General features: G+C 33.9%; 1 protein-coding gene across 9 annotated transcripts in view; it reads right to left on the bottom strand.

Annotated features, from left to right (window-relative positions):
* The window catches only part of STXBP5L (syntaxin binding protein 5L), a 248,886-nt gene that overhangs the window by 115,814 nt on the left and 111,308 nt on the right, over positions 1-21,764 (bottom strand). For 5 of the 9 annotated variants that reach the window (XM_041002602.1, XM_041002606.1, XM_041002609.1 and 2 more), the window contains exons 8-10: positions 21,385-21,515; positions 7,459-7,530; positions 2,146-2,300 (exon numbers count right to left, since the gene is read on the bottom strand). In XM_041002602.1, coding sequence (XP_040858536.1) covers positions 2,146-2,300; positions 7,459-7,530; positions 21,385-21,515 — 358 coding nt within the window. Of the gene's footprint in view, positions 1-2,145; positions 2,301-7,458; positions 7,544-21,384; positions 21,516-21,764 lie in introns of all 9 variants that reach the window. The other 4 variants (XM_041002601.1, XM_041002603.1, XM_041002605.1 and 1 more) reach the window with 1 other exon arrangement.

The following is a 21,764-nucleotide window of genomic DNA, read 5'->3' as shown; positions in this document are numbered from 1 at the left end:
TACATACAAGAATCTGGCCTGGGAACACCTCAGACAAAGTTTCTTTGGGGATCCCCCCAATCGAGCTTCCAGACGCAGAACCCTAACCATCAAAACACAGAGGACAGAACAAATTGGTCAACCACCTCAGCTGTATGTTGGCAATGAAAACACTGGGCAAATGGAGACTCTATGATGGACTATGTCAGTCAGTGGATTCTGCAACAATCTCATTGTGCTTGGAGTGGTGAGAGTGGCAGCAATTCAGAATTGTTGAACTATCAAAACCACTTGAGAAAGACCCTCGGAACATGCCCCACATCTGGGACCTGGGGTGGGTGGGGCTTCTCCCTTAAAATCCCCATTTACATCACATATATTAAGGAAACAATACGGGACTAATTGTCTTGCCCATCTTCCTGTAGTGCTTGAACCTTTTTACCCTAATTATGTCAAGATTGTCAAATAAATAAATGAATAAATAAATAAAAACATTTAGAAAGAAAAATCATTAAAAAGAAACTTTAGTGTTTCCTCAAAATTCCTCCAATGCTCTACTTCAAAACATATCTAAAAGGTTCCAATTTTTTCTCTAAACTACTTATACTATAAAACCTCACAGTTTCTAACATGTTTCATTAATATCCTTTTCAAAGCCTACTTAATCCAATTTTGCCATGAAGCATTACGTGAGTGCCTTAGTCATTAACTATTAAACTAGACTATATATTGGTTTGTTACTTATACTGACACCCATATAACCTAGTATTTAATTAAGATTTTAGATTATTTAAATTTAACAAATTCTAATAATTTTGTTCATATGATCAGACTAAAATATGATACCAGAAATTTGTTTCATTCTTGATTTGTATGTTCTACAGTCTGCTCTGTTGATACAATAGGTATGTAATAAATATTAATTGGCAATATAGATGACTTATCTGACACTAGTAATTCTGGAAATCAAATGCTATTCTGATTAATATCTACCCAGTGTTTAATATGAAATTAAATAATTTAAAAGAATTCATTCAATAACACAACTAAGAACATATATTTCTTTCTAGTTAATAAAGTATGTTCACTTTCTGATAATCCTGTGTGGTCAAGGTTATTTTCTTTCTACAAAAGATAAGAAAATCACAAATGTTAAGTAATCTACTCAAAAGCACATATCTAGTGAGCGGTAAGACTAAATCAGAAATTGAGATATCATGTACTCAGACGTAGTGCACTTTCCCCAAGTCTACAAGCTCCCTAATGAAGATGAGCAACATGCATTCAAATCACATTGCCTAAATAACAAACTTTTATTTACTTGTTATATGTTCATTCTCATAGCTTTAAAGAGTTTATTATTAAGGTTTCATGGTCATTAAATTTCGTTATATATTCTGCTTATGTGTTTAGACTGGTTTGCTTTGCTTTTAGCAGTAAGCATACTAGCAAAATTTAATAAAGGAATATTATTTGATCAATCACATGGGCACTCAAGAAATAATTGAGTGCAGTATGCATTCAGGTTGGAGTTTGTATGGGTCAGGGTATGAGTGCAACATTTCTCATACTAAATTTAAAAAAAAAGTCTTTATATTCAGGATGATAAGAAACCATGTAAGCATATGACTTCCAGAAGAGCTTTCTGATTATTTTCAAAACTGAAATAAATCACTAACCACGCATCAGCAATCCTGGAGTAATCAGAGGTGCTGCAGTTGCATCTGAAGCAAAGCCAGATCTGAAACAGATGCAGCATCACCAGAGTTACAGATCACTGATATCAGGTAAGTGCTTTAACTTTGATTGGCTTTGGAATGGGATGGGTGGAGCTGGTCTAGGAGAGACTATTAGGAGACCTCAGTTTCCCCAAGCAATTTCACCCCAGACCCCTATCCTTCCCTCCCAGCTCAGCTTCCACCATCCTTATCAAAGTTTAAAGCACTTACCTGAAATTAGAACCTGAAACGCCAGCACTGCCACACTACATCTGTCTTAATTCCAGTTTGTCAAGTAGGTACAATTGCAGACCTGCTCCAGCACCTGTAGCTCAGTGTTGTAGGACAGTGGACATCTGCTGCCAAACTGAAAATATTTCATCTTAATTTTGTTAAGAACTTGTCATTTTAAAAATGATTTCTCAACAGTAATAGAGTTATTACTTACCATTTGGATAGGGTGTGTCACATAAAGTTAGAAATTCAACAATAGGATGATCCATTTCAAGCACTGTAATTGCTTTTCCATGCATGATGGTTAAACTTGGTCTTCTGCAAGCTTTGTCATAGGATAATCCACCAGAGAATATTATGAATGGTTCACTAAACAGGAAAAAAATGTTAATGAGACTGCCAAGTTTCAGATGATAGGAATTCACAGGACTGAACTTTTATGGAACATGCTTGATGGGAATTATCTGTAATTCAATTTGACACAAATAGCCTTTCCTGGTCTCCAAATCCTCACTCTACAATCATTTCCCTTTTTCTGGATACACAATCTCACCACTAAAATCATGAACATATCACCCCAGTAATGTGAAGCTAGAGGACTCTGGAGGTGCTCATTGCCTCTTTACATGAATTAGTTGGTTCCTATACTGTAAAGCACTCTAAGTAGAAGATTAGTCTATGTTAGAATATCAGGTTTACTATTTGGTATTTGAGACTCTAATCTGTAAGAGAAAAAAAGAAATGTGACAGTGGAAAGTCCAAGAATGTTAGTCAGTGAACACAAAATTCTAAATACACTTTCTGTGATTATAACTTAAAGATGGAGAAAGCTGGTACAGAAGACAACAAGAAAGCACCAAAGACAAACATGATCTTGATTGTACCTATGACCAGCGATCTCCAGTTTCCTTGCTTAATGAACTTCAAACAATTATTTTTGCCTATTAGTTTGTAAGACATAAGTAGATAGAACTGGGTTGGCATAAATGTAATTTGTTACAGTTGTCTTATTAATAGCTTTATGATTTTTCTTTTCTCAAATCATTACCTACATATTTACACTATTTGTATAAAAGAAAAGAAGTTATGCAGCCTTTTTAAAGAAGCAAATCCCCAATTAAAAATATTCTTGTCAGAAAAACCTTTTCAAAAAGAATCTTTCAGGTTTAAATTCTTTGAGAATATGCTTCCTCTTAGACTTCGCTTCCATCCTATCTGCAAAACTAAAGAACACACTTGTCTCAAGCAATCATTCTGTATGGTTTCCCTTCTTTTTTTCTATTTTGCACTGCGCTAATGTTAGTTTATAGAGCAATCAGAAAATTCTGAACTTTCTTATCCAAACCCATATTAAACCTACATATAAAACTGAGTAATTTTGCCTTTTAAAAATTCTTACTATTTGGATTTGTTTAGGTTGTAAGCACAACAAACTGCCATGTTCTAACTCAGATTTCTTCTGTTTTCCTCATTGGCTGATTTTAGTGATACTCTTGCACCTGTGATTCTACATGCTATTAATGAAGCAAAAAAAAAAAAAAAGGCATACTCTTGGATCTATTATTTGTTTCTACAAACTGTGCATATATAGTAAAACCTTTGCATATTTAAAACTATTTCTAATGTGATTCTTTATGAAATAGCAATTTTTTTTGTATGCACCTTAGAAAACCTGTCTTAACACACCCTAGGATAGGAAAAGTACAAAATTTCTGTTCTAATGGCTCTGTATCAAAAAAACATCGGGCCCTAAGTTAATTATTAACACACATTCACTCTGTGAACTACTAAATGATCTGAACAAAAGTTACTGCCCTAGAAAATTGCTGAAGGAACTTTTCATGATAACTGTATTACATATCTATTACCATATTAGATAATATGTATTTTTACTTATCTTATTAATGAGGGTAAAAAACAAGCAGCAAAAGCCAAAAGAAAACTGGAATATTTCAGACTCCGGAGTTTATTCCTAACATACAAGTCTGGTAATAGAGCTAAAATTCACTGCATGTTTACCATGTAATAGATGTTACATATACCTACAAAATAAACTTTATGTAATTCTCACAACAACTATAATAAAGACATTAGTAGTCCAATTTTATTTTGGAGGAATCTAGGATTACTGCAGGTTAAATAACTTATTCAGGGTCAAGCAGTTGTTGAATGTCATGACAAACAAACCAAATGCCAAGACCTAGATGCTTCACTTAATATTTAAATTCTTCAATAAATAAATTTCACAATTTGTCAAGCACTTCTACACGTTAAATGTTCTGAAAAATAATAAATGACCTAATTTATCTGATAGTTCATGGCCCTCCTCAGCACTCCCACACTTCAGACTATGATCTTTTTGTAATGGCAATGCTTTCACCAGTACTCTTTAGTGATCCTCTGGTTTTTAGACTCTGAGCTTTAAGCATCAGAGTTGACTTTCTAAATAAAGTAGCAATCACAAGAAACAGACACAATGCATACATTTACATGTAAGTAGCATGACAGTAATTATTATCAATAATCTTTCTGTTTCACAGTACAGATCTGAAGAATCATTTCTACACATACTTGGATTATCAATTACTAAATCAAGTGCATATGCTTGTTGAATAACAATGCAGGATACCCTAAACCTAATGACAACCCTATTAAATTAACTTCTACTTATTAAGAAATCCATATGTACCTTTATAAAGTTAGACTACTATATGCCTGGCACATTATTTTATTTAGTATTCATGAGGAACATGCTGAGATAGGCATTGATATGAAGCAGAAGTTTAAACAATTAAAATTTTTGATGTCACACAGAAGTCTTATTCAAAAATCAATGGCTTCAAGCATTATACTGCCTTGATTTGTGGTCCTGTTTCCTAAATTAACTTCTTTTGACTTTTAACTTTTCTCCCTTGCCTGGCACCAACTTTGAATTCACTAAGTCCCATATTAGGAATCTCCATTGCTAAGCATTCCCTGATCTTTCATTTCATGGCTCTCCCCACCATTTTTGTCAACACTAGCCTATGGCCCTTTTTCTGTGTTCCTTAGCATTATCTCTATAAAACACACTTGATATTTCTTTCGGCAACTACTTGTTCACTAGAACAAATTCAACACCAAATACTAATGTCAAGTTCATACACCAAATTACACAGCACATTGCCTACAGTAATAATTTAATAGTTTTAACTGAATTAAGCTGAATATTTAAGCAATTCATAAAAGTTTTTAAACAGGCAGCTAAGAAAAATGTCATAAAGATTACAGATCATGTATAAGGATACATAAAAATTCACAAGAAAATTAAAATGGTAATTGTTTTGCTGCAAAAGTCTTAATTCATGCATAGATTTCCCTCTTGTGCCTGAGTTTTTCCAAGACCTCCTCATATGTAGTAAAACCACCGGGCCTTCAATGTTAACCTGTTACCCTCATTGTATAAATATTGGCTTTCAAGTTTCTTAGCCTATAGAAAAAAAACAATGGACACTAGCAGATCACACACAGGAAATGACAGACATCCTGGAAGAGCAAAACTAAAGGAGAGAGTAAAACTTAAAACACACACATACACACACACATATATATAACAAGGAAGAAACAAACATATCAAACCAACACTTCCTAGCAATAGTTAACATAACATTTTGCACCTCAATAATCCTTGAAGTAAAACACTACGTAACAATTGACGTAAATAATAATGAATATAAAGACACAAAAAACTTGTTTTTGAATTACAACTTCAAGTACAATTTTAATATATGTGATGTATTTTACATTTCCATCCCTAAAGTTAAATTGAAATACTTTAATACTTTAGTCATAATTGTATAAAATTGTGGTAATTTCATTTTATCAGTTCATGTATTGTAACAACAGGCTAGGCTAAAATGTATTGACATATATTTAAGTTAACTGCTTAAAATTATTAATTTTATATTATATATTATATAAATTTTATAAGTTCATAAAAACAGGTGTAAACAAATCTGATACCAAAAAGAGTGCTACTGTGAGTATGTAATAAATACAGAATACAGTTTAGCTTAGATTAATGTTTAGGCACAGGACTATTATTTTAATTTTGGATGAGACTAGTCATTAATCACCATTACAGGTGAAAATAACAGTATATTTATTATGTAGATATATAGATATAAAATACATAAAATATTACTTTTTGTTCAATTTTATATATCTTAGAGCTTAAAACATTTTTGGGGAATTCACATTGATTAGGCACCACTTATGATGCCTCTATCAACCTGATTAGAGTCTGGGCTCCTCCACATTTGATCTAGCTACTTTATATTGCATATTTCTGGAGACAATAGGTGATGGTTCTTCTTAATCAGTCCTTGCCATCCATGTGAAAGATCCAGACTGAATCTCAGGACCCTGCCTTCATCCAGATCCAGCCCTGGCTGTTATGGGAAAATGAGAAATGAAATAGTAGCTGGAAGATCTCTATTCTCATCTCTAGTCTCTCTCTACTGCTCTAATAAATCACTAATCCCTTTGATGAACTTTTAATTAGTTAAAGGGACAAATAGCTAATTAGTTGAAGAGACAAGCACTGTGGCACAGGGGTTTAGATTACCATTTGTGATACCAACATCCTATGTTAGTGCTGGTTCAAGTTCTACCACTACTTCACTTCTGATGCAACTCCCCGTTAATGCTCCTGGAGCTTAGCCCAACTGCTTGCTTAAATCCTCCTACCTTTGAGGGAGACAACAGTGGAGTTCCTAGCTCCTGGTTTTAACATGCCTGGCCTAGTTGTGTCTGCTATGGGCATTTAGGGAGAGAACAATCTTATGAAAAATGTGTTTTTCTTCCTTTTAAATAATTAAATAATGAAAAATGTGTTAGTCTTCCTTTTAAATAATTAATCTTTAGAATTCCACCAAAAGTTGAATCAATATGTTTATTACATTTTAGTAAATTTATACTATGCGGATACATATATTTATTTTTCCTTTCATGCTTGAAAACTTTTATTCATACAGATTTCATGTATATTTTAAGTAAAATTCTAAGAAGATAGTCATACTTCTTTTCTTCCTTCAATTCCCCTGCTTCAGTTCTGTTTTCTTAATTTTTGCAAAAAACATAATTTCAATCTACATTTTGTCTTTCTAGCTAAAGGAATCTTGCAAATTCAGAATCTAAGTCCCAGTATATAGATGCGGTTATGTAGTTAATTCTGTCAAAACATTATCAATAGCATATACCTTATGTTTAGTAAACCCTGTAACTTGAAGTGTGTATGGCCAGTAAGTCCTACATTGTTAAAATTAATATATAATACTCAAAGTACTTGCAAAAATAAAAGAACACATAATTGCAATATTCATAATGATCATTGATGATGTCTATTAAAAGCTGTCATTATTTATGAGAATTCAGCCAGTTAACATAATTATATAAAGCATTAGACAATATGGTTGTATAAAATTATATCCATCTTTCTTGTTTATGTTTCTTAAATGTATTCCCATATTTCCTAAAAAATGCATACCTGTTTCTGCAGGTTTTGTATTCTACTTTAAGAATTGGTTTACAAGATTCAGATTTTCTTCCTTCTCTTTGACTTTGACTTTTTCCTAACAAAAGAAGATATTTTATTAAGTTTAATTTGAATTATACACATCCATGAGAATTTAAAAACAAGAGTATAAAAATCAATAACATAAATATGTTTTTAATAATAGCATAAACATGCCTATATATCTTCACTTGATCTTAGCCAAAATACTGAGAAGTGATGATGCCTACATATCTTACTATTTCTATGGACGTTGTAAATCATTTCAAGAGCGTAAGTACTTGGTTGTAAATGTTAGATAAAATAATACAAATCATATTGCTTTACATTCTTTACATATTAATCTAGTCTCATGTAAAATCATTTTAAGTTTGAAAATAGATATTTATATGTAAAATAAAATGTGCTACCACGAAAATACATACAAGGATCAATATTTGTCTATAATAGTAGCATCTCCATTCATATGCAGAAAAACACCATTTAAACCATATGATGGGTAATCAAAATGATTTCCTTTCCATCTAATTCACTTTAAGGAGAGTTTACTGAACAATAAACAGATTATATACTTCATAATTTATAAAAAATAAATTTATGATATATTGTATTGGCATAAAATAAAAATTCTAGCTACTGGCAGGAAGAGGTTATACAATTTAGATTCCACATGGTTTTGAATAAAGGATCAATAAAAGATGAAAGTTAAGTCACTAATACACATAACACGTCTCATTTAATTCTACATCTCTTGGCATGTACGTACATCTCTTACATAAACTTGGCATGTTTTCTGAAGTATTATGGTTCATGTATACTTTCAGTAAGTACCTTCATTCTTATGTATTTTCACACATAAAATATAGACACACATATCGATTATGTAGAGGTATTTATATATACACATTTACATTTTAGGATAGCTTCAAAGTGGCATAGCCAAATCAAATTAAGATAGTTTTATTGAATTTGTTTAAAAGGCAAGGAATCGACATAAAATAAAACCATGGTTTGTTCCATGGCATATTTTCTGAAACTGATGTTTCTTTCTATTTTGAATAAAGAAGCATCGATAATGTGAATGTAATGACAGTTATTTGCATGATAACAGGTATATAAGTTTCTGTAACACGTGTAAAATAGAATTGTTGAAATTATATGCGATCAAGTAAGACATGCCAAGGTCTCATAAAAAGAAATATTTTCCTCAGGGCTTCACTTTTCACAATTGTTTTAAGATTTATTGGGGGCTGCTCTGTAGCATAACAGGTTAAGCCACAAGGTGCAATGCTGGCACCATGTTTGGGAGTCAGTATGAGTTCCAGCTCACTACTTCCTATCCAGATGCCTGCTAATGACAGGGCACAAATGACAATCAGACATCAAAAGGGCCCAAAATTTACTAGACTTAACAAAAACACAAAGTCTATGAAGTGTCATAAGCAAATAAATGATAAAGTTTTGTGGAAATTTAAATTAAAACAAGATGGGCAGGCAATTTGGCTAAATGAAAAGATCCAGGTAGAACTACAGTAAGAATAATGTTCATGAAGCACAAAAGACAATTAACAGCCACCTTTTGCCACAGAGTTGTTAGAAGTCTGCAAGTTGACACGTTAGATATGTAACACTTTAAATTTAAAGTACATTTTAAATTTTAGTTAAATATTAAAAAACATTAAAATGGCTTCCCTTATTAGAGCAGTTTGAAGGTAGAAAAAATTCAAACAGGGAAACATTAAGTTCATTTAATCCTAAATAAGATAAAAAAGAGACATATCTGACATATCTTAGTAAAAATCCTAAAAAACAAAATTAAAATCTTTAAAATGGTAAGAGAAAAACAGCTGGTTAAATGCTATTTGATGGTTCTAATAGCTCATATCGGTCATATAATTCATTTCATTCTTAGGAATATACCCAAAAGGAAATGAAGTCAACTTATTAAAGTTATTTAAACTCCATGTTTACATCAGTTCAATTTACAATACCTAAGATATAGATTCTAAGATATAGAATCACCTAAGATGTCTATTAACTAAGACCTAGATAATGACAACACAAGATGTATGCACGACAGAATAATACCTAGCCATGAAAAAGGAAGGAACTCTTTCATCTAAACAGAGTAGGTGGAAGTTGAACTCATACTTAGTGAAATAGGTCAAACCTATAAAGATAAACATCAGAAGTTTTCTCTGGGGCCAGGTGCAATGGCTCAATTCTCTAATCCTCTCCTTTCAAGTGCCAGCATGTACACTGGTTAGTGTCTTAGCTGTTTCACTTCCCATTCATGATAGATATAAAAGTTTAAATAACTTCAAATAAACCTAAGTGAGGATATGAAAGTCCTCCATGATGAAAAGTAAAAACATTAAAGAAAGAAACACAAAAAGATAGGAAGAGTTTGTCATATTTATGGATTTGGAAGAAATAATATCATTATAATGCCCATACTACTAAAAGCTATTTATAGATTCAATGTGATCATAATCCAAATCTGATAACATTCGTCTCAGACCAGGAATAAAATGATACTAAAATCCATATGGAAACACAGAGACATCATTATAGTAGGCTACAGGACACACTACAGGACGGTGTTAATCAAAACAGCATAGTACTGGTGCAAAAATACACATGTAGATTAATAGAACAGAAAATATACTGCAGAAGTTAATTCATTCATTTACAACCAAGTAACCTTTGACAAATGAGCTAAAGTCAGTCCCTGCAAAGATGATAACAATCAACAAATGATGTTGAAGAAATGGCATCTCCATGTACAGAAGTATGATACAAGAATCCTGCCTCACACTGTACACTGGCATAATCTCAGAGTTCCTGAGAAAGACCCCTAGCTGTACAGGCAATTAAAGCAAAACTGGGAACCTGAGATCATATCAAGCTAAGACATTTCTGGACTGTAAAAGAAACCATCAACGGAGTATAAAGGCAATGGACAGAAAGGGATGAAGTATTTTCAAAATAATCAATTGATAAAGCATTAATATTCAGATAAAATAAATAGCCCAAGAAACTCTACAACAAAACAATTCAGTTATAAAATGAACAAGCGACACGAAGAGGCAATTTTCAAAGGATTAAATACAAGTGATCAATGTACACATGAAAATCCTTAGGATTACTAAGCATAATGAAATGCAAACAAAAGCTACAATGAGGTTTCACAACACTCCATTTAGAATGGCTATCAGAAAATAAAAAGTGCTAGAGAGGATGTGCGGAAAATAGTTCCCTAATCCACTGTTGTTGGGAATGTAGGTAGTGCAACCATTACTGAATATGAAATTACTCATAAATCTGATAATAGATCTAATGTATTACCCATGTATCTCACTTCTCAGAATACACTTAAATAAAATTAACATATCACAAAGTTATCTATTCTGCTACATTTATCGCAGCCCATTCACAATAGTGAAAATATGGAATCAATCCAGATGGCCATCAACTTGATGACTGTATAAAGAAAATGTGATATATGTATATATATATATACACACACACATACATACACACAGTATGGAATACTGCTCAGCCAAAAAAAAAATGAGGTTCTGTCTTTTGCAACAAAAATTGGGCACAACTGGAAATCATTATGATTAGTGAAATAAGCCAACCTCAGAAAGACAAAAGTCATTTGCTTCCCTTGATCTGTAATAAAACACATTATAGAAGAAAAAAAAGCAACACTGCAGGGGAGTAGGGTAAGGACACATTAAAATGGATGCAGAAGGATTAGTGGAGGAGAAGCAGAGAGGATGCAATCCCCCAAAAAGGAGTGGGTCAGCTGATGGCAGGGGAACACTTGAAGATGTGTGAACACAGGGAAGCAACAGAGACAGTGAAGCAGTGCTGCAGCAAACAGAAATCACAGCAGCAATCAGAGCTCCAATAATGGTCAGTTATGAAGGGGATGCAAGGAAAGCAGGATGTATCAACTCAGAATTGCAGGTCCTACTCAATTTTTTGATGTGACCACAAGCAAAAGCAGAGTGGTGGAACCCTTTCAGACAAGTATGGGAACATGATGGATTGCATGGCCTAGACCCTCCATCAATGCCACAGTATGGGCCATTTTAAGTTTTTTGCAAAAGTCCCTGGGGAACAAAAGTGAACTGTGCATGTATTGAGCCAGGGAGAACTAATTATGGCTCAATGCATTGCACTGGTCCCACCAAGAAAAAAACAGATTGGCATCCCATGGGTTCCATCCAAAAAAGGTCCAAGTTGCCTTCAGACCTAATTGCTATTGGCAAGAAGAAAGAAAAAAATCTGTCCTACGGGTGCCACTGACAGCACTGTACATGGAGTTTAAAGATGGGAGTCCATCTTTGATCTGGAAGTAGATATTCATGCTGCATTGTATCCTCACATTTGGATTGGACAGTTTTCATTACAAAGTTACAAACATCACCTGAAATGAAAACTCACAAAATCAACAACCAGAAGAAAAATTATTAAAAAAAAAATCATTGTAAATCTCCTTAAAAACAAAGAGAAGTACACAAAATTTCAAGGAATTTAAGGAATGTGCTACATAGGAAATAGCAACATTGAAAAAAAATCAAACTAAATTACCAAAATAAAGAATACAGAAAATTGAAAATACAAAGGATAGTTTCAATAATAGAATGAGTAAGGCAGAAGAAAGAATTGCAGAACTGGAAGACTCAACACATGAAAATTCTGAAACAGAGATCTGAAAGAGAAACTGAGTTAAGTTAAAAATTTATTGAAGAATTGATACCATCAAAAGGCCAAACATAAGGTTTATGGGTGCTCCTGAAGGCACAGAGGGCAGAGGTGAGTTGAAAGATGTATTTAATGAAATAGTAAATGAGAATTTCCCTCACATAGAGAAATAAATGTGAAGCCAAAGAAGGGCAAAGAACACCAAATAGATTCTACTGGAAGTAATAGTACACACCATAATCATGCTGTTTGGTTGAACACAAAGAAAAGATAAATAAGCACTCAAGAAACATCAGATAACTTATAGAGGAATACTAATCAGACTCACAGCTGACCTAATAGTGGAGACCATACAGGCCACAAGAGAATGTAGCGACAAATTCCAGATACTAAAACAAACAAAAAACTGTCATCCCAGTGTAATACACCAAAGCTTTCCTTTGCATTTGAAAATAAAATATTTCCAAAGCAAATAAAAATTGAAAAAGTTTGCCTCTATCAGACTTGCCCTACAAATGTTGCTTAAACAGTTGCTACAGAGAAAACTAACACCCACCCAAACCAAGGCAAATTTGGAGAACATATCAACAAAACTATAAAAGAAAACTTAAGCAAGAAACTCAACGCTAAAATGATAGGATTAAATCACTGCTTGTCATACTAACCCTGCATGTAAATGACAAACTCATCAATCAAAAGACAGATTAGCACATTGGAGCAAAGATCAGGACCCATCCATCTGTTGCCTAAAACACACATCTTACCAACAAAAATATGTGGAAACTGAAAGCAAAAGGATGGAAAGGATATTCAAGGGTAATGGAAAGGAAAAATGAGACAGTGTAATATAGATAATATATTACATCATATAATAATATCATATAATATAGACTTTGATGATAAAAGCATTAAAAGAGATGAAAAAGGTCATCACATGATTTAAGGATAAATTCAGCAATTACAATAATAAATGAGTGTACATCAAACACCAGGGCACCTAGCTACCTGAAACAAATATTAATAGATTTAAAGGGAGAAACAGACTCCAATATAATGATAGTGAGGGACTTAATACCCCCACTAACTTCAGAGGACAGATTAACAGACAGAAACTCAGCAAGCAAACAACAGAGCTCACCCAGACAACAGAACAAACGGACTTAACTGAAATACACAAAACCTTTCATCCTACAGAATACAGCTTTAATGAATCATTACATGGAAACTTCCACAGAACAAGCCTCAGTAATTTAAAATAAAATGAAATCAATCCATTTATGTTCTTTGACTATCATGCAGTGAAACTGCAGACCAACAGGTCAAAATTTAAAAATCACTTTAAAAAGAAATGATCAATACATTCGAAACTTGTGGGACACATTCAAGGCAGTGCTAAGAGGAAAGATCACTGAAATTAGTGCCTTTGTTAAGAAGTCAGAAAGGGTTCAAGTAAACGACCTAACTACAATCTGAAAGAACTAGAAAAACAGCAGCAAAACAATCCTACAATTGACAGAAAAAAAAACAAGAAATAAGCAAAATAAGGGAGGAAATGAACCAAATAGACTCCAAGGATCAATGCATAAGATCAACAAATCAAAGAGCTGGCTCTTTGAGAAAATTAACAAAATAGATTTTCAACTAACCAAAAAAGAAGGAGTAGATCCAAATCAATAGAATCAGAGAGGAAAGAGGAAAAGTAACAACAGATCCCTCAGATATACACAGAATAATCAGAAACTAAAACAACTATATGCCAACAAATCAAAAGATTTGGAAGCAATGGATACATTTTGAGACCCACACAGTTTGACAAAACTGAGTATGAGGTAAATAAGGGTCTCAACAGATCTACAACCAGGATGGAGACTGATATCAGTAAGCAAATTTCTCCCAACAAAGAAAGACCAGGACCAAAGATGGCTTCACTGCTGAATTCTACTGAATATATCAAGAACTTACTCTACTGAAGAGAAGCATTCCAAACTTTTTCTATGAAGACAACATCACCTTAATACCAAAGCCAGACACATGACGGAGAAAGAGAACTACAGATTGTTATTCCCCTATAAATATAGATACAAAAATCGTCAATAAATACTATCCAATAGAATCCAGTAATATGTTAGACAGATCATTCACCCAAACTAAGTGGGATTTATCCCTATAATGCAGGAATGGTTTACCATAACATAATGCAAATTAATAAATGTGATACACCACATCAGCAGCTACTAAAGTCAGTTCTGAGAGTGCCAAGATAACTCAAAATTGATTTACTCTAAGACTTAGATATCCCACTCCTGGGAATATTTCCAAAGGAAGTGATATCTGCATATGAGAAAGTGATCTGTGCCCATGAATTTATAGCAGCGCAATCCACCACAGCAAATCATAGAAATAATCCAGATTCCTTCAAGAAAATATATGGATAAAGAAGCACTGCTTTTTTATACTCCATGAAATACTACTCAGTCACTAAAAAGAATGAAATTCTACCATTTGCAACAAAATGTTCCCAACTGGAGACCATTATGCTCAGTGAAATAAGCCAATCCCAAAAGGACAGATATCATATGTTCCCTCTGATGTAAGGCAACATTCATGCAAAATTCAAACCAAAAAGATACATAGGAAAACACACACATATATGTATATATGTATCTGTATGTATATGTATGTATGTGTGTGTGTATATATGAAACCTTTGGTACAGCATTTTAAAAAAATTTTATTTTGGGCCCGGCGCGGTGGCGCAAGTGGTTAAAGGTCCTCGCCTTGCACGCCCGGGATCCCATATGGGCGCCGGTTCTAATCCCAGCAGCCCCGCTTCCCTTCCAGCTCCCTGCCTGTGGCCCGGGAAAGCAGTCGAGGACGGCCCAAAGCTTTGGTACCCTGCACCCGCGTGGGAGACCCGGAAAAGGCTCCTGGCTTCGGATCGGCATAGTATCGGCCCGTTGCGCTCACTTGGGGAGTGAATCATCGGACGGAAGATCTTCCTCTCTGTCTCTCCTCTCTGTATATCCGCCTTTCCAATAAAAAAATAATAAAAATAAATCTTTAAAAAAAAAATTTATTTTTATTGGAAACGCAGATTTACAGAGAAGAAAAACAGAAAGATCATCCATGTGCAGGCTCACTCCCCAAGTAGCTGCAACAGCCAGAGTTGGGCTGATCTGCAGCCAAGAGCCAGGGGCTTCTTTTGGGTCTCCCATGTGCATGCAGGGACCCATGGCTTTGGGACATCCTCTGTTGCTTTCCTAGGCCATGAGCAGGAAGCTGGACGGGAAGTGGAACAGTCAGGACTCAATCTGGTGCCCATATGGGTTGCTGGTACTTGCTGGTGGAGGATTAGCTAATTGAGTCATTGAAATGGGCCCAAGACAGCATTATTATGCAGTGCATTAAGTAAGCTATTGCTTTTAATGTTGACATCTCTTATTGTAACACAATTTCTAATCTAGGCTACATTTCCAAATACAGCTCCATCCTAATGCACCTAGGCAAGCAGTGGAAGATGGCCGCAGCATATGGACTATTGTGAGAGACTCAGATGGAATTCCTGGTTCCCAGCGTTGGCCTGCTCCTGGGTTGGCTGCCTCAGTCATTCAGTGTATAATCCAGCAGATGGAAGCTCTCTGTCTCACTCTCTCTGCCTTTAAAATAGATAAATTCTTTTAAAAGGAAAATAAAAGATTAAGAGGTATACAGAAATTTAAAAAAAAATAGCTTAAAATGTCTAGACATCTGCAACAAAATGAATGGAATTAGAGATTATGTTAAATCAGGTAATCCAGACACAGAAATCCACATTTCTCACTCAAATTTTCAAGTATATTTTAAAATATTGATCTGATGTTATAATAGTGGTTGCCAAATTACCAGGGAGGAGATAAGGTGCAGAGAAGTTGGATGGACCGATACACATAGAAGTAATAGACTCTAGGGTTACACAGCACAGGGGGTGACTATGGATTGTGATAATATATAATGCAATATAGAAAGAATAGGAATTGAGGACTTTTGTGCTCTAAAATGGACAAAGGGTGAAGAGATGGAAGTGCCGATCACCTAATTTGACCTGTTTATGTGTATCTGCTGAAATAACACTGTATCCCTTAAAAGTATATTAATAATATGTGCTTTATAATTCTTCATTATTTTCAATTGTCTTGGAAAGGTAGGGATCAAAACATAGGGAGAAGGACAGATCTTACATCTGTAAATTCACTACCTAATTGCCCCAAACTATTAGGGCTGAGCTTAAGGGAGGAGCCCAGAAATCACTCCAGGTCAAATGTGGGGTGGCATGGAGTCAGCCATCCTCTGCTATCTCCCTGCATGCATACCATCTGGAAGTTAGATTGGAAGAAGAGTAGTTATGTCTAAATACTGAAATGGGTTGTGCATTCCATGTGAAAATTTATATACAACGTTTACTCCACTACATGATCATTAAATTTTAAAACAAATAATTCTGTCAGTCTGTGTAAACCTGCTTTTCAAATAAAAATAAAATCAATAAAATAAACCTTAAAAATAATTAAAATCTAAGTAAAAAGAAGTTTTAAAAATCCATTTGATTGACAAACCCAGTAATTTATTAATATAGCTTACATTAAAGATTTGTAGAAAAATTAGTGAGGATATGAATTGATGTAAAACATATTAAAAACCTGCTGTTAGGAATTTATCATGAACATAGCCATCCTAAAACCCAGACTAATCATCTACCAATCACAACTTGTTGCATCATGTGACTACAACAGTGTAAAAAACCATGAAAAACAGTGATGTATCTGGGTATGTTAATGAGGATAAACCTCAAAGTTCTAGAGTTTAGATAATAAAGTGCAGAACAATGAAGATAACACATCTACTTTTATGTAACTAAGTATTTGATCATATGAAAAATCACACAATTCATAAGCTTCAAATTGTATATTTTTCTGAGGAGCAGGATGAAATCTCATCCCATCCCTTCTCATTCAGCTTAGAACATCAATCTTCCCTTGGTAAAGTATATGCAGGCTATAAATAAAACCTTTTCATTAGGTAATTTAACAATTATTGTAGCTACTGATCAACTGTCACAGTACTACAGTCTCTGTGTTAGAGTAACTGTAATTGACTTAACAGTATCCCTAGAACTATTGCCTTTAATTTATTGCCTATTATAAATTAAAATTTCTCAGCACAGGCATTATGGCAGAGCAGGTAAAGCCATCACCTGCAATGCCAGTATACTGTATGGGCAGTGGTGTGAATCCTGGCTGCTCTATTTCCAATCCAGTTCCCTGCCAATGTGCATGGGAGCACAGAGATGTCCCAAGCTCTTGAGCTGCTGCACCCAAGTGGGAACTCTGGAAGAAGTTTCTACCTTCTGTCTGGCTCAGGCCTTTATATTGTGGCCTTAGGGGAACTGAACTAGCAACTGGAAGAGTACAGAAACCCCCAACTTTGATTCTCCCTCTCTGTATACTGTGTTTTTTAAAAATAATTATTTAAAAACCCTTTTCATACCTACACATGTAAAGGAAACAATTCTATATATAATGTTTAGCACTATCTATCATTTCAAGTATGTTCTAGGGAATCTTGGAAAAGTACACAAATATCTTTCTGGTTCACTGAACTGTTTTCTTTGAAAGAAGTACAATTTGTGGCATATGGTGATTCTGTTTTCATATTGTGAGAAACCGTCATGCTATTCTCCACGAGTGTAGCATATTACTTTGTCACAAACACTGTGTACATTTCCAGTTGTATACATCTTGCTAGCAATTGTTAGTTTGTTTTTATTTTGGTATTTCTGACAACAGTAAACCTAATGAATATGATGCAGTAAGTACCTCATTGTGTAGTTTTAAAAGTTTTGATTAAAAATTAACAAAGTTATATATATTTAATGGAGTAATATACAATGTTTCATTGAATATATACACTGTGTAATGCCCAAAAGGGTAAACAGAGTCATAATTTCAAGCATTTAACATGTCTTTAATATGGAAATTGTCAAAAATAGTATCTAATTTTATAGAGAACCCTGCTATGTAGTATAACCCTGGAAATTCTTACTCCTATATAGCTATAATTTAATAAATCAATCAGCCTTTACTAATCCCTCCATTCCCACTTCTCTCTCCTGTTTCTGGTTAAGTATACTTATATTTTTAATGACTAGGAGATAGCTTATTGCTTTAGATTACACATGAATGATATTTATCTTTCTAGATCTGGCTTATTTTACTTAAGATAATGAGCCTCCCAGTTCCATCCATGCCGTATCAAATGGCAAGATTTAGTAGTAGTCCATTAGATATATGTAGTCCATCAGATATATGTAGCAAGCTGTCTTTATTCATTCATCAATAAATGAAAAGTTGGGTTGTTAACATCTCTTGGCTATTGAAAAATTGTATACAATAAGCAGATGACTATAAAGGTCTCCTTGACAAAATGATTTTATTTCCTTTTGATATTTATATTCAGTAGTGAGACTGCTGTATCATATTATAGTTTTAGTTTTTAGAGACCCCTGTTACTTTTCACATTGGCTGTACTAATTTACATCCCTAGCAATGATGTGCTAATTTTCTTTTGTCCACAACTTCATAACCACTTTTGTCTTTAAAAAAAAAATCACCATTCTAATTAGAGAGAAATAATGCCTCATTGTGGTTTTTATTTCATTTTACTCAAAGCTAGTTACACTGGGCAATTTAACCATGGCTCTTTACCAATTCTTCCATCAATGGACACCTAGGTTGTTTTCAGATCTTGACTATTATAAAAATCCTGCAGTAGGGGTTGACATAACTGCTCAACTAGTTAATTCTCTACCTTGCAGATGGTCACATACCATATAGTCACTGGTCCATGTCCTGCCTGCTCTATTTCCAATTCAGCTTGCTGCTTACAGTCTGGGAAAGCAATTGTGGATGGCCTAAAGCCTTGGGAGCCTGTACCCACGTGGCAGATTCTGATTGGCTTCTGATTGGCTTAGTACTGGCCATTGTGACCATATGGGGAGTGAACCAACAGATGGAAGATGTTTTTCTTTCTCTCTTTCTGTAAATCTGCCTTTCCAATAAAAACAAGTAAATCCTTAAAAGAAAAATACTGTCATGAAAATGGTAGTCCAGATATCTTTAGAAACTACTGAATTTATTTCCATTATGTAAATTCCTGGAAAAAAGATTGCCATGTAGTACGGTAATTTTAGTATTAATCTCTTTAGGAACTTCCAAACTCCTTTCCATAATGGCAGCAACAATTTACATCCCCAATTCTGTGCAAAGGTTTCCTTTCCTCAATATCCTTGTCAACATTTTTCACATTACACATGAAAAATTTTATAGCTACTTTGAAGAACATCTACTCAGATCTTTTACTGATTTGGGGTATTATAATGAGGACATAAGATTAGTGGTTGCCTCAGGCTAGAGGACTAGGAAAGTGGAGATGGAAATAAATATCTAATGCTTTTCTTTCAGTGAAAATTGAAATGTTCTAAAATTTATTGCTCATCTGTAAAAAGGAAATTTTATCATATGAAAATGGTTGCAAATGGAGGGTATCATGCTTTATGACATAAGCCAGTCACTGAAAGATAAACACTGTATATTGTCCCTTATTAATGAGATTTAAAAATTGTTTTAAAATTTCCACTATTAAGTATTCTGATAGGGTTTGATAAATATTCTGTGCATACATACTAGCATGTATGTGAGGGTATATCAACACGCAAAAAATTGGAACTACTGATAAATTTATTTTTGGTTCAAAAAAGGTTGAAATCCATAGACTTTTAATACCACTATCTCAACAAATATAGCATTAGACATATTAGCAAAACCACAATGACAAACACCATAAATCATCCTGATCCGTCTGATTTTCACAGCTATAAAAGAAAAATGATCAGGATTACCAGGAAAAATCTATTATAATAGAATTTATTAACTCGCCTCTCTTAGAGATCAAATATCAAATTAAAAACAAAAAAATTAGAATAGACAGAGAACAAGGAAAGCTTAGAACAAGACAGGAAATGGTCATCAGGGACTCACATATATCTTACTAGGTAGGACACGAAAATAAGTTACTCCTAACTAGGGTATTGAAGATTCCTCTGCACACCCCTCCTATAACTGTTCTGTGCCTCAACTGTTGACATATACCTTGTTAAAGTTATAAGCCAGTTAGGACTACCCTAAAATCTGCCAAGTTCAGTAAAAATTATGGTTCAATACAATAAACTGCTAAATACAAAATGAAAATAGATATGAGACAGCTGAATAATATCCTATATCCATTTTAAAGTGGATAGAAGCTGGAAGTATATAAACTAAACCTGAAATGTTAATGAAGTAGTCACAGGATGTGGTTAAGAACCTGCATTTTCTAACATATCAGTCACTCCAATACCATGTCAATTAACCCCATAATGTTGTAAGCAGTTATTGATGATATGTTAAGGCTTTTCATTGGTTGAAACGATATTCTGCCAGCTCTGCTTTTAGACCAGAGATGGTCTCCCCCAAGAAACTGTTGAATTGATCTGGACAATAAGATGCTGGACTCTATGCATGGCACATGCTTGCAATGAAAGAAATAAGACTGGACTTAACTGTAATACTGCAATAAGGTGGAATAATCCACCGGGGTGGGAGGAGGGTACGGGGAGGAGTCAGGGGAACCTCAGAGCCTATGAAACGATGTTATAAAATGAAATGCAATTTAAAGAAAGAAAAACCTTGTGAAGATTTTAACAACACATAATGAAAAATACATATTTAGGCTTGAGCTTTATGTAATAGGAAATACAAATTCTTCCCAAGCACCTTAGGAATATTATGGGAATTTATTATGTGCTAATTATACAGCAAATCAAATCTCAGTAGGATTATTATAATGCCACCCACTCTGATAATTCAAAAACCTTATTTGAACCTTATTACTTTTCTGAAAATCAATTCTTACAGAAAGAGAATAAAAACATGTTTAAAAACTTGAAAACACATGTACAAGCTCATGCATAAAAAGAATTATAATAAGAATCAGGAAATATCTCAAACGGAATTTTAATGAAAACTATATCACTAAAGAGATTACACATGAAAGTTTAAGATATTTTTATTATTTAAAGATAAGTGTTGGTTAATTTGGAAAATAAACATCTTACCATGTGGAACTGTGGTCTGGAAAGGGCGGCTTGGGCTTTTCAGGTTCCATAAGGTCAAGCTACCATCTGAATGGCTGCACATGAACTGTTTGCCCTCATGATGCCAATCAATTGAATGAATAGCCTAATAAGATAACAATTAAAAACAAGTGTGCATGTGGGGAAGCAGAAACATATTTCTAGGAAGAATATTCTGATACAATGTCACTTTATGGACACAGAGAAACATTTTTCTGACCTGATCAGATTCCTTGGCTTCAGCCATGTATAGATGTATAAAAAGCTACTGAAGCTTATAAATCTAATCTGGAAAGCTCATGATGTCTATTCTCTTTTATAATTCAGTTTCCAGTTCTTTTCACTAAAAACATTT

This window comes from Ochotona curzoniae, unplaced genomic scaffold, assembly GCF_017591425.1.
Source record: "Ochotona curzoniae isolate NIBS_2020 unplaced genomic scaffold, NIBS_Ocur_1.0 scaffold_2587, whole genome shotgun sequence".
Classification (NCBI taxonomy): domain Eukaryota; kingdom Metazoa; phylum Chordata; class Mammalia; order Lagomorpha; family Ochotonidae; genus Ochotona; species Ochotona curzoniae.
Note: the sequence above shows the minus strand (reverse complement) of the source record. Positions and strands in the feature narration are given on the sequence as shown.